This window comes from Aquila chrysaetos, chromosome Z, assembly GCF_900496995.4.
Source record: "Aquila chrysaetos chrysaetos chromosome Z, bAquChr1.4, whole genome shotgun sequence".
NCBI classification, from domain to species: Eukaryota; Metazoa; Chordata; class Aves; order Accipitriformes; family Accipitridae; genus Aquila; species Aquila chrysaetos.
In genome coordinates this window covers 31968530-31985378 of record NC_044030.1, presented here as the reverse complement: position 1 = coordinate 31985378, position 16849 = coordinate 31968530, and the positions used below count along the sequence as shown (strand labels likewise).

The 16849-nt window shown below is 46.2% G+C and overlaps 1 protein-coding gene across 1 annotated transcript; it reads right to left on the bottom strand.

The window, feature by feature from the left end:
• Nucleotides 1–3002: 3002 nt before the first annotated feature.
• Nucleotides 3003–15761, bottom strand: LOC115337197 (transcription factor jun-D-like). The gene is made up of 2 exons (XM_041121079.1): nucleotides 15509–15761; nucleotides 3003–15456 (listed from the first exon to the last, which is right to left on the bottom strand). The coding sequence occupies exons 1-2, from the start codon at nucleotides 15759–15761 to the stop codon at nucleotides 14447–14449; spliced, it is 1263 nt and encodes a 420-aa protein (XP_040977013.1). The 3' UTR covers nucleotides 3003–14446.
• Between the last annotated feature and the right edge of the window lie 1088 nt (nucleotides 15762–16849).

Below are 16849 nucleotides of genomic sequence, written 5' to 3'. Positions count from 1 at the left end.
ACAGGCCATGGGTAGCTGTAAACCTTCAAGGGTAAGATTTGCTTAAGGCCCTTCATAGAAGCTGCCAAGCAGATGCAATGGTTGCAGCTAACAACCCATTTCATATTCCTTTCAGTTGGGCCCACAGCTCAGGGCCATGGATGACTGAGTTGTTTGCTGTCCTGCCTGCCAGTCACCAGGAGCAGCAACCTCCCTATGGAAACTGCAGAGAGACTGCTCTACCAGGTCCAAAGGAAAAAACTTGCTTGATTAAAGAAAAAAAACCAAAACAATAAGCTGAGCAAAGGATGCACATTTAATTCCAGGCTTATTTAGCTTAGGTAGTGCAGTGTTCAGAGCTGCTGTGTTGTGGGTTATGTGACTCTGTGCCTACAGGTGCACAGGAGCTGCCAGGTCCAAGCAGAGCAGAAGTCCATTTAACACAACAGTATGGCTCGAAGGGCGGCTGACTGCAGGTGCATCCACACATTAGTAAAAGCTGCAAGGAGCTGGTTGGAAATGATGTGATCTGGCTGCCCTATTTGTCTTTCCTGCACTGGGTTACTTTATTCCTGAAGAATGAGCTTTGAGATACCCTCCAAAACTCAATCATTAGGATGCATTACCCATAGCATGGGTACATACATACAATCATGGGACATGACATGTATCCAGGGAGCTATGATGGGCATTTGCTACTTGGACTCTCAGGAATCAGGTCTCCAGCCCTGCCCAACTTGCAGACCTCAGGCTGACAGTAGGGAACAGCCTCCATCCATTCAACCACGTCTCTGAGCTGACGCACCTATTGATGGTCAGCTCCCCACCTCCCCTGCAGCAGGGCCTTTCTGGGACTGACATTTGAGAGCTGCAGCAAGAATGACGAAGGCACAAATTTCGGATTCAGCAGGATGGCTCAGATGAGACATCTGCCCAAATGGGCTGAAGTCTTGTCATTTACACTTCCTGACCTCATTTACAGTTGGTGGGGGGAAACCCAATGCAACTTGTGTGTCATATCTTGCACATTGCTACATCACACCAGAGAAAGGAAAACTTTTAAAAATTACTTTAATGCAGCCAGCTGCAGGTGAAACAGAAAGTAACAACCCCACATCAGGACAAGTGAGAGAGGTTCACAGCTTTTGTGTGTCACCTGCTATTTGACTTCTGGCAACTGATGCAATTGCCAGATCAACCTGAAGGGCGTATGCCAGAACCGGAGTCACCCAGGCTGAAGGAAAAGAAATAGCAGGCTGCAGGAGCACCATTGGGCCTTTGCCTCACTTAGTCTAGAAAACAGGCTGTGCCCAGGAATAAGTGATGACCTGTTGAATTACTACCTTAGACAATGTTTTTGGAACCTGTGCCAGGGCTATGTCTGTTCCACTCTTGCAAGGACCCCAGAGACAGAGGGGGAGGAGAAAGAGACCATCTCAGAAGCAAAAAAAAATGAACACGATCCTGCAGGTTATTCAAGCAATGCAAAGCACCCAGCTTTTACTCCTCACCCTGTGGATAATAGAGTCTAATCTATCTCCTTCCTGAACACTTCGGAAAGCACCACTCTGAGACACTGAAGGCCAGAAGAACTGAAAGCTTAAAGAGAACAAGTAGATAGGTTCTTATACAACATACTTAAAACACTTTTCTATGGAACTAGGCTCTGAAGCTCAAATTGACATCCAAAATTAGCAACAATACCCTCAAGCATCTATCAAAGTGTTAAAGGCTCTCACCATCTTGTTGTTCTGCCTCCCCTCTGTATTTAATTTGGAAACCATAAGATTATTTCAAGACTGCTACACACTCTCCCAGGAAGGAATTTGTATTAGAGTGAAGTGGAAGTCTGCAAGGAGTGGTCTGGCTAGCATGTGTGAAACACAGCCTGCAGCCATGCACAACGTGGAGATTAAAAAGCATTAAGTAACTCCCAGAGCACTGAAGGAGGCATGGTTCACATTTAGAAGTCACAATAATCCCACACCAAACTGATTATACAGTCATAAACCATAAGTGCCAATGTACAACAGCTTGAACTACAGTGCACTCACAGCTTCCTTTCCCCCGCCCTCTAACTTTTGCATACTTCTAAAATCTTAGTGTTCCTATCTTAACCAGAAGAAACCAGTCCCTCTACCGTTTCTTCAGTGTCAGATCTGGAACCCATGCACCAGAGATCTAGAACCATGCACTAGACTCTGGAACCATGTTCTAGAGAACAAGCCAGGGTCCAGCTGTGTGCTGGGGTGTGAGCTGAAGTACCCAAAGGCACTGGCACCACTGCGCTTCTCAGCTCTTCCTTGAACCTGGCATCCTTGGAGCATTCTTGGTGGGGCTTGGCACTCAGTCCTTCCCCTCATCACTCAGTTTGGAAGGATGTATCCGGAAGGCAGGGATGCCTTCCCAGAGCAGGGGAGCTTTCAACTGGAACTTCAGAAGTGTTTTTAAGCACGTGGCAGTGTTTACTGAGTAGCTCTCTTTTGGGAATATGTCAAGATGTAGCAATGGGCATAAGAACGATCACGGGAAAGAAAGAGTTGCCTTATTCAACAGATTTGCTCCAGATGTGGCTTCAGAACAGTTTGAATGACAAAAAGTTTTTACCATCGCTTGTTCCACTGAAACAGAGAAGTCACGACACAGGCAACTGGAGTCCCGTCCCACAGTGCAGACGACTCCAGTCAGCATTTTTTAGTAATGGCCTGAAATCTGATGTCACAAGAGCTGGACTTTCTCTTCTCTTTTGCTCTGTTTAAAAGTTTACTTTTTGAGTTGTATCTGCTCTAGCATACAGGGAAGTTATCCTGAAGAGCAGCATTTTTACAAGAAGAAATTCTTCCTTCCTTGCACTTCAGAATGTTGATACAATTGAAAGAAGCAGCATATTAAGCATAATTTTAAAATATTTTTTAAAAAGCCCAGATCAACAAATTCTTCTTGAATTTTCCAACAAAATGCCAACTATGCCTTAAGCTGACTCCTAAATTTCTTGCTGAAATAATGAAAAACACAGCCAAAAATATGAATATAAAGCAATTTTAATTTTCCTCTAGATATTTATATCAAAGAAATAATACTCATGTCCAAGTACTGTACATACAATATCTTCCTTATAAACTCTTTAGTTTAAAACACATGTACAAAATTGCACATTGCAGTTTGCAAAAAATCATAAATACCTTTTTGCATGTAAACAATTCCAGCACAAGGATCAATGTTATACATTCCAAAATGTCTACATGTCTGTTCAGAAACAAACAAAAACAAACAAAAACCCCACTGTGATCTCCATAAAGGTCCTAGTGTTACAAATCAATCATTAACAGATACCTAATTGATGTACTACACACAGGGATACATAAATGAGCACAAGGCAAGTCGCCTTTTAGTCATAAGTACTTAAGACAGAGGCTTGGAATACAATTCTGCTGCCATTGAAACCCAAGGTATTCATCCCACAGTATTTAGTGGTAGCAGCATTGAATTAATTTTTCCAAGATTGCCAATTGCAGTATGCCTTACTTTTAATTCTTAAACAAATTGGCTACCACTGAACAGTAGGAACTGGAAAATTCTTGTAAACACAGTTATCACTGTTGTATATTCAGTAAGTTACAGTATTCTAAACACATCACTAAATTAAGAAAATGTTTTACATTTAATCAAGTTCAAGATGCCAACTAATATCCACTTTGTCTCAGAAATAAGTATTTTGAATATAATACTACATAGTTTGTAAAAGTAATGTAAAAAAATTACAATGGACATAATCCTCAGTTGTATATTATTAAGCCCTGTAGCTTCTGTTTATATAAAAAAAAATCACCGCATCAGAAAAAAAGCTGTCAGAAGTGTCCTTGATAAACCTCTCCTGACCAAATCCAGCAAATGAGTAGCTACTGAATTTTGTTTCACTATTATTACCTCCATCTGTGTGCAATGTCCTTGCCAGCACACCTGTTTGAAGAGTTCCCCAAAATAATCAGGTTTAAAAAAAGGGGAAGTATTTCTGTACCCATACAAAGTAATTTGTTTTGTTGTTCAGGTTTTTTTTGTTTCTTTGGGGCTTCTTTGAATCTATTCAAATACTGTCATTTTTTGAAATTCTTCCTGAAGCACAGATTTTGAAAGGGTTTCTCAGAGGCTTCCTCTGTGCCAGCTAATTTAATAAGGCAGAATAAGAAGGTACATGTAAACCCAACTTACAAGAACCCAGGAAAGGATGTAGGCAGACAGCCACCCACCCACTAGTTGCACGTAAGCTGCTGGAAGAGCAAAGCCAAATCTGAACTGCTCTGTCTCCACCTTTCGTTTTGAACAGCTGTCCTGAATGAGAAAGTTTCAGAGCCATGCCTGAAGGCCTGGGAAGAACCAGTCTGGATTTGAGAGCTGTAGGAAGTGGAAGTTTGCTCGCACTTCTCCTTTTAGACAAAAAGAGAGCTTGGGGATGCTGGCAGCTACCCAGCAGGGAGGCGCTCCTTCTCCTCTTCAGGAGATCCCTTTGGTCCATTGATCAGTAGGTGGCACGACTCTAATCCCAATGAGGACCACAGCACTTGCGTGATCCTAGCAGCAGTCCCAGCCCATGATACTGCAAGGCTTATGGCACTGCAGGGCATTAAGTGTTTTCTGCATCACGGACTTCAACAAGAACCAGGCACCAGAAACCACCAAGTGCTTTCACAGCTGGGTCCTATTGCCCAGGAGCTCTCTCCTTTTTAGTTGATAGGAGTTAGTTGCTCTATTCAACTGATTCAAAGACAGACATATTGTTCAAAGAATGATGAATTTCATCTTTCCCAGTTGCACCTATCTGGAGCTGCTCCTTTCTCAGGGGGTCTGTTTTGAGTGATACAACATTAGCCATCATGAACACCACACAGCGAGGGCATGTATGTGGTCCCCTAAACCTCAGAAAGATTTTCAGCATAGGCAGAAACTGCAGGAAGAACAAGCCAGCCTTAGATGAGCCACTCCAGGAAAGAGAAACTGCCCTGGAAGGATGTCCTACAACTCCACAGACTGAAAAACACAGAAAGCTGAAGAGCTACTTCACCAACAAGACTTATTCAGCAGTACAGACCAAGCCACCTTTCCTGGTAAGATCCTGCATAGGGAGCCTAAGAATTACCTTCAGACATCATAAACTCGAGGTAATCCAACAGATTAACTGGAGTTTTAAGGCCCAGGAGGCTCAGGGCCTTTCACAGCAGAACAGCCCTGATACTGCCCTCTCTTAAGATCTCTACCCTTCTTTCCTTTTGACCTTAAGAAATCAGTAGACCCATTCCTAATTAAGAAGAGTGGGAGTGGTAACAATCAGTGGCCAAATTTTGGTGGGTGAGAGGCCTATGCAGACTTGCTCATCATTTTCTATTTGAAAGCCAGAAATTGCACAATACTATATTGCAACATTTATTCCCTTCCCTTTGTCCCCTACAAATTAGCCAAGAGCAACCAAAGCAAAATGACTGGTGCAAGTAAGTGTTTATGTTGACGGCTCGCATGTCAGAACTGCGCCAAGTGTCTCTGTAATTAACAAATAGCACTTTGCAACAAAGTGAAACAATTCTCCAAGATTTGCTTGTGTTGGGTCTTCTGTTCTGTGTTTGGGGTTTTTTTTTTTGGGGGGGGGGGGGGGCGGGGAGGAGATAAAAACTAACAAAGCCTGAATATCTAATCTGTTACACACGGAGGAATGCTCAAGGGGCTCGCAAGAACTTGTTTTGCTACATGTTGAGCAACACCACATGGGAAAGCCTTGAAATTAGAGCAAATGCTTGAAGACTGGGCGTAGCTGCCTTTTGGAGCTCATCCTTCACCGGCCACATTTTATTAGAGAGCAGACCTTTGCATCATCAGTCAGCATTCAGACCTGGACTTTACTTGATGACATTTCAGTATGGTGGTTGCCATGGCTTTAAATAAATAAGAGTAAGTGTGAAATTACCAGTCATCAGGCCAAACCGGGAGGGGCACAATTTCCAAAGAAGAGAAGTTTAGAAGACACTTAAGTAGTAATAACAAAACAAAGCAAGCTAAAAAGCATTCTGAAGAGCAATCTTAATAATCTGCCACTTAAACAGACAGTAAATACTACCATTAAATACTGTATCGGAGATAAGTTTTATTTCTTCCTTGGATTCATTGTTTTTTTCTTACTGTCGCTGATTCCTCCAACAATCATCTCTAACTATTACCACGGGGAAAGGAATAAAAAAGTAGACTTTATTACACACTTTTGGCCTCCTGGGAAAATGGCATCATACCACAAAGATACCACAGACATACCGCTTGTGCTGTGATTTCAGTTACAGTGTGCCCAGAAAGACTTTCAAACATTGCAAGGATTTACAATACCATTTTAGTAACTGGCACAAAATGGTTTGGACTGGTAATGACACTTGGGCAGCATTTCAGGAATCCCTGCTCTGAAGGCATCATCTTGCAGACTGTAAATAGAATAGGTGTACTAGCTACTTATGACCATAGCTTATGTGACATATTATATATAACAAAATTATTTAACTCTCCAGTAGTCAGTATTTTCCCACTATTTCTATCACCCTTCCATGAAGGACATTAGAAGACAGAATGGTAGAAGTTGAAAAAAACAAGAGTTTGACCTCTGGCTCTATTCATTAAGAAGTGCAAGTTTTATACCAGTATCTTCTACTGGTATCTTCCCCTAGCAGTTACTAGTGAAAAAGAAGGAGGGTATCCTAAATACGCTCTCTGGAACAGTCCATTAACTTTATTCTATGCCACCATGTTGCTTGTGTTCTGCATTACAACAAAATCTGGAGATTTATGAAACGGAGGTTGGGAAAGGTTCTCAAGCTCAACATGTTATCCTTCAAAAGGCTCAGCATGAACCACAAGACTTGTAAGCCTTGTTTTTTAAGACTGTTTATTCTTAAAGGTCAATTTTCCATGCCAGGCAAGAGGGCCACACACCCTTCAGGGGGGTGGAAACTGTTCTGGAGAGGATAAGAAAACAGTATCAAACAGTTCTACAGAGTTCAAGCTACTGGTTATGAATTTTCGAATGTTCCGTCCATGGTCTAAGAAGAGGGATGCAGTGAGAAGCCTGACTTTTAACAGCTTCAGCTTTCTCCATCTTTGACAGAAGTAATACCACAACCTCATGGATTGTAACTGAACAGTTGCAAGAGATGCTTCAAGGTACTTAGCAGAAAGGTTTTCAAATTTATTTAAATAAATTCCAAGGGAAGAGTAAAATAGGACTTAATCTAGAAAAGTAACCAAACTTGCAAAACCAAACCCAAAACAAACAAAGACTGCAGCCAAAGATTTTTTTTCTGGGATGGGATGGAAGATCTGTTACTGATCACCAGTGACACAGCTCTCCAGACTGCGTGGACGTTATTTAGGTGGCTTACAATACCACCCATAATTAGTAGTAAATCTTATCAACAGTGTGCTAAATATCAAAATCTAGCAGTGTATTAGTGCACAGTGAACTGGTCATATCTATTATCTCCATGTGTTAGCAAGGCTCCATAATCAACCATCACTCCAAAGCATTCCTACAGAAATCATAATTCCTCCAGAAAAGCCATTTAGCCAGCACATATACTCCTTAAACTATTGCAGACCTTGTTTGTTACTAGCACTAAAAATTCAGAGCAAAGCACAATTTACAGCTGGCCATGCTATGGATACAGACATTTTGATAACAGACAAAAAAGCAAACAGCAGGTAGGTAATTATTTAGGGTGACTCCCTTGCAAACATTATTTATAATAACCTTCCCTTCACTTTGCAGCAAATTACTACATATGAAATGCAGCACTTTGAGATTACATTAAGGCTAAATGTGACTTTAAAATAAATGATCTTTTTGTGTTAATTTAGCATTGCAGGATTTGACAGTCCTCCAATTTGACTGGAACTCTAAAAAAATCACCTTGCAATCACACACAGAATTGCAGCTTAGTTTTCTTCTGGGAGAACTCGACCACGACAAAGAATATGAAGATGCCCCATCGTGCACCAATGCAGCGAAGAAAATCACAGTTCCTCCGTTTGGCCATGCCCTTCTCTATGCATGCTAGTGTCTGTGCACAACACCTTGACATGTGTTTGCGGCTATCTGTGTGCTTCAGAAGAATTTGTTCATAAAGGCTGGACTTGCTGCCTTTTCCCCTAACAGTGGCTGGCACTGAGTTGAGAGGATACCACCAAAAGCAGAACTCCAGCACAAGAACTCATGTCCCCTGCAGGCACAAGACCAAGATTCAGTGCTTTTACATCAGTGATACACTTTTGTCAAGACCGCTCAACAGAAAGTTGCATTTCAAAACACGGCGTTGGTGTGAAGATACAGATCCTAGACTGGTTTCCTTCCTCTCCCCGCCACTGTTTCCTCAGCAGGACCCTGCGAAGACAGCTAGAGCATGGCATTCTGGCTGACCTACATGCAGCGGACTGTTTCAACATCCAAGCAGAGATCCGGTTTGTGACTATACTGATGCAGAAAGTAAACCTTCTGGTATGCAATAGCTTAGGAAAACTGCTTCTAGACTAAAGAAAGCAGCAAGGATCAATGCCTCTAGCAAGTCAACAGGACAGTGTCTTGGAAAGCCACCCTTGTTATGAATTAGGTGTGTAAGTTTCTAGATTCTCTTGGCAACACATGGACAACAGCAGGTTCTCCACTGTGCACTCACTGTTGCAGTGTTTTTCAGAAACCTACATTTAGTTTGTCACACATGACCACTTCATGCAGAAGTTGCTTCTGTCCCGCCTCTGAGTTACTACCAGCCATTATGAAGAGGTAAGTTTCACAGCACAAAGAGCTGCAAGCCACTTCACAGGCAGGATAAAGAGAGCGAGATCTTTGAAACACAGGACAGGAGTAGCTGAGAATTAATAAGGCCTCTTGTCTCCCATAATGCACTGTAACGGCCTAAGTCTCCCTAAATTTAGATTTAATTCACCAACACCTTCACAGTAAAGTTTCACTATGTGCAGTAATATTAACAAGTTTATAAGAAACTTCAGATTTCAGTAAACCATTATGCAGCCCCACAGAAGAGACTGTGGCGTTAGAAAGATCAGTCAACATTTGCAGGATTATTATGCACTGTGAAAGCTTTCTGTTCAAGGCTTTTTCTGCTGATAAAGGTCTTGCCAAATGTTAAAAAAGGTGAATCCCTGACAGATCTTACTGTCCACCTCTGCTGGAAGATGCACAGTCACTGCACACAATACTGATCAGATGAAGTGAACAAAGAGTGTCAAAACAGCCTAGGAAATCTTTCTCAGTTACAGTAAAACTGCAAAACAAAATATTTGGAAAACGGAAGGGGTTTTGTACAAATCAAATATGCACACAGATATGCCATACTCCAATTTGTCTACTTGCTAAACATAGAAACTTAAAGAATCAAGTAAGGAAAGAAATTATCCACCAGCAGTTACAGCTGCACATAAGAATAAATGACAATATAACTCATCGCTTTTTCTTTTTTAACTTACACTTCAGAAGCAGAAGGACACATAAAATGCATTGAAGAATGACTTCTGTTACAAGTAGATGGTTTTTATTTCTTGCATATTAATTTCAGATATAGAGAAATTTTCTCTAAGAAGCTACTGGATTCAAATAGCCAAGACTCAGGTTATGGCAGCCAAATCACTATTTTCAGCACAATTAGTAATTCAGACATCGCATGCATCTGTACTACAGACACCACCGAACACCACTATACAATAATTTGGAAAGTATCATCAAGCCATGTAACCGATTAGAAATTAGCTGCCAAATAAAATTTCCATTTTAACAGCTGCAAACTGCAGAATGTCTCAGGGCTTAACTTTGGGAGATCACTCCTTTGTCAAAGGTGAGATGGACACAGTCAATCGATATTTAAATGAAAAAAAAAGGATGCCTCATGACTCTTCCTTCAGTAATGACATAAACACAAACCAAGATAACACAGAACTGTAGTAGGGCCACCCTTTGATCTTGAACAGTGCATGACAGTCAGTAGTGAAGAGTCCAAATCCTTTGAGGTATTTACCTCTTGCAAGACCATCAAAGGCTCATGACAAAAATGTCACCACCAGAATCACCCCTCTCAGTAATCAGGACTTATCATCCCCAAACACCTACACTTCTCAAAGTATGCAAATTACCTATGTTTCGGGAATTCCTCTCTAAGCCTGCCAAATGGGCGCAGCTTGGAAGTCACAGTGAAAGTTCTGAGAACCACTCACCAACCACCCAGACCTGTCTGGACACCTTGTGATACTGACAGATTTCACTACCCGTTCTACGCTGGGGAGCAAACCAATGAAATTTTCGAGCAATGACATCATTTGAGTCAGGCGGAGCGGAGTACTTTCCCTGCACCCACTGCAAGCAGGGGCAGATCTGATGGGAGCTCCTCCCTCTGCCCAAGGGAGGAGTGAACAAGACTTCCCTCACCACAGACACTCCTCCTCCTACTCCCCAAGACAGAAGAGATCTGATAACAATTCAAAGAAACGAAAGCCATTTATGAATCAAACTGTTTTGCTGTAGCACCTAAATAGGAAGGCACTTCACATCTATATCAAGACATCGGTTCAAGCACATTCAAAATCTGCTCATGAGCAGCAAGCATGATGCAGAGGACCAAGCATCCACCAACCTAAACAGGCAAAGGAAGGGATTGCATAATTTCCAGAGCAGAGATCACACAGAAGGCAAAGAAACAAAGAGGGATGTTTATTTGTCATGGGTTTGCACCTGGAATGCAAAACCAGATCAGAAGGGCATGAGGGTAGCCTGCAAATCAAGTCATGCAGTGAGAATCTTTCTAAGGACTAGCAAATAGTGTGAACAAGTATAACAAAACATGGTACAGTTTTGAAGGATGAAGAAAAATGCTAAAAAGTGCTGAGGTTCCACTGAACATAAACTGACTTTTTCTTTTTTTTTTCCCTTTTTTTTTTTTTTCACAGTGACACTTACACAGCCAACTTGCCTGCAGTTACTGAAAAGGAGCTACATTGATGGAAATCATATAAACAGTCTGGAAAATTTTTACCCAGTTATCTATCTTTTAGCATCTCACAGTGACCAAAGTTTTAGGCAGAAAATCAAAACCTAAAAGAAACAGACATGAAAAATGCTGCAACAAACTGAAGAAAAAAGGAAAGACAAAATAAAGAAGACATATTTAAAGATTTAGGAACACTGCAGGGGTAATGATACATTTTAGAAGACAGTAACAATCAAGCCTGAGGGCTGCAGCAGGCAAGCACTCCTGAGTCTTGTTATATTGGTTTAAACTGTTAGGTGCTCAGGTTATCCACCCATATCTCTGCAATAGGTGCAGCAACCTCCAGCAGAATCAATAGGGAAAAAAACCCAACCACCCCCCCACTATTCTCAGATTTTCGTCACATCACTGTTAGATCCTGTGTCTTAGCCCAAACACCAGATAAAAGAAGGCATTTATGAAGGTAACCTGTCATGCTACAGGGAACATATTTCTTTCGGACAACTCTAGTATCACAGTAGCAGCCTCTGGCAGAGCTGGAGCCGCCAGCCTCACTAGTAACCTCTCATCAGTCATCAGGGTAACGGAGCTGGCCTGTCAGCATTTCTACCACCTAACAGATGTCAGCTAGAACATAAAGCAGGCTATCAAAGAAGTTACCACATGAGATCTTTGAGAGGCTGGACGCAGGACTGCTCTTGCAGAAAGTTCAAATAGGAAAGAGCTAACGTGGTGGTTTTCAGGTTTAACATTACCATGCTGAAAAGGGTGAGCTCATTATATTCCTGCCAGGTTATAGCCCATTATAGCCCTGCCCTTGGCTTGGAAGGGGAATTGCAGGGATTCCTTGTGTCTTATGGATCCCCCACTTCTCCTTGGACATTGCTAATTTATTCTGACCAGAAATGGTAAAATAAGTAAAGAACAAGTACTGCACAGCTGCATTTATCACTGTCCTGTGTCCTACTGCAAGATCTTTCCCTAGCCTTACATTCATTTGCAAATACGAGAACTGAAACAGCAGTGTCCACCCATGTAATTTTTAATAACTTTTCCAGGATTTCTTAAAAAAACCCCACCTCACTACACACACAGTAAAGCTAAGCATCTCACATCAATGTATCTACCAGGCAGCATTAGCTCTCTCAGTAGGGAAAGCATGTTAAGTGTGTGTGTGTGTGTGGAAAAAGTCTTTATCAGTTTCTCCAGTCTTGCAGCATCTTTGCAGATAGGTGATGCCTGCCACATAGTAAAAACCAGTTATTTTTCACCCAGTTATTATATAACAGGCAGTGCTACAGATTGTATGCTCTTGGGTTCAGAATACCTTTAAGAAGTCTTTAAACCTGTGTTAAGATCAAAATAATTTTTTATCTGTTCACTAGTATTTCTAACAGCAGAAGGTACTGTTACAGACAATCATTTCAACCACCGAAAAAGGCTCTAGTGACATGATTAAACAGTTATACAATGACTAATATGGCTTCTACCTAATTTGCATATGCATTAAGAAAAGAAATATCCTCAGAGCATCTCAGCTACAATAACACAATTACTACGCATTGTCATGTCATTTCACACGCGTGCCAGGAATGACTATGCACTAAAAGAAAAAGCTCATACACTTGACTGCTGCAGCTCAACTTTCTGAACAGATAGCACTCACATATCCCCAATAAAAGCAAGAAAAACTGTGAGTCTATCCCATTCTTCTTGAATTTCAAAGCATCAAGTGTAGCCTTCAAAAGAAGTAAGAGATGTTTAATAGCTCCTGAGTGGGTTTAACAGATCTGAGCAATGGCTTGTACACATAAGGATGTCTATGCCCCCTTGGATCCTTGTGCAATCCCCAGTTTTCACGAGCTGGCACAGACACGTATCCCCATGTAAGTTTTGCCTCTGAGTTCAAGCAGAGTTTTTAGCACAGTTTCAAAGAGGGGAGCGGGCCCCGCTCTGCAGCTGGATCTGCTCAGGAGAAGCCCTTGCCCTCCCCCAGTGGCAGGCCCGGCCCGCGGCCCCCGCACCAAGGGGCTTCTGGTGGGGTGACCCTCACACTCCGACAAACCCTTCCCACTGCACCACGCCACAGGGCTCGACAGCGCGGCGTTAGCGGCTATGCTCAAAATACACAGGTGCAGCAGAAGCAAGGTAGGCAGTAGTACCGAGCAAGGGATCTAAAGCTTTCAAAAACTTATTGAGGATTATGTCTAATCAGAGGAAATAGTTTCTTCGCTATTCTCTTCTACTAGTAAAATCTTGACAAAGAAATAAATCACACCAATTCTTCCCAACCAGAAAAACATTTCACGTTCTAGCGCTGACTTTCTGTCTCTAGAGTATTGCAGAAAGTTTCTTCAGAACAAAGCAGACCAAGAAGCAAGATACAGAGATTTCTACTGAAAAATAAATCTACTTCTCCATAATATTTCTGTGATTTATTCAAACAGAATACAATGGAATTACCACCTTTATAGCTAACCCGCCCCAAACCTCAGCCCTTTTCTGTATAGCACTAAATTGTTACTATACCATGTAAAGAGCTAACACTACTGGAATGTACACAGTGAAGGAAAAAAAAGTAAAGCTCTTCTTGCCAAAGTAACCATTTCCACTACTAACATGTTATCTAGAAAAATAAGGTCTAGGCAATGTCCAAAAGTGTTCAAGTTTCAATAAATAACTATCAATGCCCCAAGTTTGCACTGGCACAAGAAATATGGAGCGTACAGTTTAGAAAAGTATTTTCATATGACTGAGTCAGCAATGCGTTTCATCCTGCATAAGATTTACAACAAAAATCATTTCCCTCCAGGGTTCGATTTTAAAACTGCAGCTGTGTAAGTGCAAGAGCACCCACACAGTTGTCTTAACTCTCAGTGGCAAATTAAAGCTCTAGAGAAAGACGGTATTTTAAAAAAAGTTCTTTATCAATACCAAGAAAATATACATAGCCATATTATGTTTTAAATATATATATACACGCACATCTTTTCAAAAGGGTACGATTCTGGCTTTTTTTTTTTTTTTTTTAAGTTTGAAAAGCTTATCCATTGCTATACAGTTCAGTAAGGTGTATTAGGAAACACACTTTTTATATCCCCCATGAAAATAAAGTTGAATCTTTCTGTAAACAGGAATTTCCTTAGTTTCCGAAATCTCTGCAGAGCTCAAGTACTTCACTGGAAAAATACAACCACCTGCCCCCAAACCACCCACGGAGACCTTCGCTGCTGTGTGCAACATCGACAGACCTCGGCAAATGCTTAGCGACACCCGACTCCTGCAACCGCCTTCTCCGGGCGCAAATAAATAATAATAATTAATAATAAGAATAAAACAACAGAAGAGCGGCGGCGGCGGCGGGCGAGCTCCTCGGCCCCGCGGTGCCTCCACGCCGCCCCGGCGGCGGGCGGGGATGGGGCCGGCTGGCGGCGGGGCCTCCCCCCTCCTCAGCAGGCGCTGGTCTCCGGCGCGGCGGCTGCCTCGGAGGGCGCCTCCCGGGGCTGGGAGGCGGCGGCGGCGGCGGGCGGAGGAGGAGGAGGATGGCCGGCGGCGTTGATGTGGCAGCCGGAGGAGAGGTGGCTGCGGACGCGGCCCTGCAGCTGGGTGACCTGGGCGCGGAGGAGGTTGGCGGTGGCGGCCAGCTCGGCGTTCTGCCCCTTCAGCGCCTTCACCTTCTCCTCCAGCCGGGCGATGCGCTCCAGCTTCCGCCGGCGGCACTTGGAGGCGGCGATGCGGTTCCGCAGCCGCTTGCGCTCCGCCTTCAGCCGCTCCTGGCTCTCCGCGTCCAGCGGCGACAGCGACGGCGGCGTCGGCGCGCTGCTGCCGCCCTCCCCGCCCGCCGACGGCGGCACCTCGGGCACCGTCTGCGGCTCCTCCAGGGACCGCGCCGGCGGCAGCCGACCGCTCCCCAGACCCGCCGCCCCGAAGGCCAGGCCCGGCGGCGGCGGCGGCGGCGGGGCGGAGGCGGCGGGGTAGGCGCTGCCCGAGGGGCTCAGCGGCCCTGCGGGGTTGAAGCCGCTCAAGTTGGTGTAGACGGCCGGCGGGTCTGCGGCGGCGGGGGCTCCCGGCGGCCCCGGGCGGGCGGTGCAGCAGGGTCCCGGCGCGGATAGCGGCGGCGGCGCCGCCAGCAGCTGGTTTTGCTTGTGCAGGTCGGCCAGGGCCTTAACGAAACCGTCGGCGAAACCCTCCTGCTCCTGCGTCACCGGCTGCCGGTAGAGAAACGGCCCCGCCGCCGCTGCCCCGCCGCTCCCTGCCCCGGTCGCCGCCGGACCCGGGCTGCCGGACCCCAGCCCCGCGCCCCCCTGGATCAGCAGCTGCTCCAGGTCGGCGGCCGGCGGTAGTTTCAGCAGTGGCAGCTCCGCAGCCGAGCCCAGCGCGGCCTCCGGGCCGCCGCGGGCCGCCGCCGTCGCCCCGCCGCCGCCCGCCGGCTCCGCGGAGCCGCCGGGCGGCGGCGGGGCTGCGGCGGCCGGCGGGCGGCGGCGGCAGCAAGCGCAGAGCCGCCGCGCTGCCGCGGGCGCCGGCGGGCGGGCGAAGGGCGAAGGGCCCCGGGAGTGGCGCGGGGGCGGCGGCCGCCAGGTCCCGCTTCTTCCCGGCGCCCAGCAGCAGCTTCTGCCCCGCCGCCGCCGCTGCATCGGCTCCCGGTCCGCCGGCGGTACCGAAACCCAGCAGCGGCACGAAGTCGGGTAGCAGCTCCAGTCCTTCCTCGGGGTAAAACGGCGCCTCCATCTTCACGGCGGATCGCCCGCTACGCCCGCCGCTCATGCTGCCGCCCTCGCCGGCCGGCGGCGGCGGCGGCGGCGGCTCCGGTGCGGCGCGGAGCGGGCCGGGCTGGGCGCCTGCTCCGCGGGCCGGCCGCCCTCGGCTGGCAGCGGGGACTGAGCCGCCTCCCGGCGCCGCCGGCCCCACGCCACGCCCGGGCCCGCCGCCCGCCCCGCCGCCGGTCCCCCCCCCCGCCCCGCTCCTTCCCCCGCCCGCCGGGCTTGCGCGAAAGGGCTTCCCGCCCGCAGCCCTGGTGTTGCCCCGGTGGGGTGTCCGCGGGGGAACCCGCGCCGCTTCCCCCCGAAAACGCGCCCCGCGGCTGCGATGCGGGAGAGGAGGCGCAGCCGGGGGCTTCGCCGGGGAGGAGGGATTTTCCCCTGGGCATCGCCCGAGGGGGGACTCCAGCCACCGCACGGGTCCTGCAGGAGGACAGCGAGCAAAGCCCACGCGTGGCGGCTGCTGTGGGCAGGTGCTCGTGGGTTGGGTCTGCGATGGAGGGGCACAAGGGTAGCGCAGGTGTTAACGCAGCCCGACAGCGAGGGCTGGGAAGTCTGCCGGGCAAACGCTCGGCCCTCGGGGAACATGCCAACTTGTCAAAGCAAAAGCCGCTTGCAAGGAGGTGATGGATCTGACGTAGCTTTTCTTCTGAAAAAAAGTTCAGAGGGAGGGTTCGAAACAGCTTAGACATCTTTTCAGTGTTACTGGAACATGAAAGTACTGTTTTTCACTTTGGGGGTGGTATTTATTTGTTATCTTCACTTGAGGCAATTCCCCCTGCTCCTCTCCAAGTCTCCAAAATTCTTACAGGATGAGGAAATTGCTTTCCACCCAGCCTTTTAAAAATTCCTTCTGCTGGGAATACTAATGTGGTCCTGACAGAGCTGCTGAAAGCTCTCTTTTAAGTCAGCTTGGTGACTGAGGGCCTCAGTGGCTCATCTACACGTGCACCAGGTCTCCCCCATTCGTGCTGGGATCCACCAGCATCCCCTCAGTGAGGCATCCACCCTTCTCCAATATGCTCGTGCTTTCCCCCCCAGACATTTCCTCCCCGCACATCAAGACCAAGTGCCTCTTCTCCCAGGGTCTAGCGA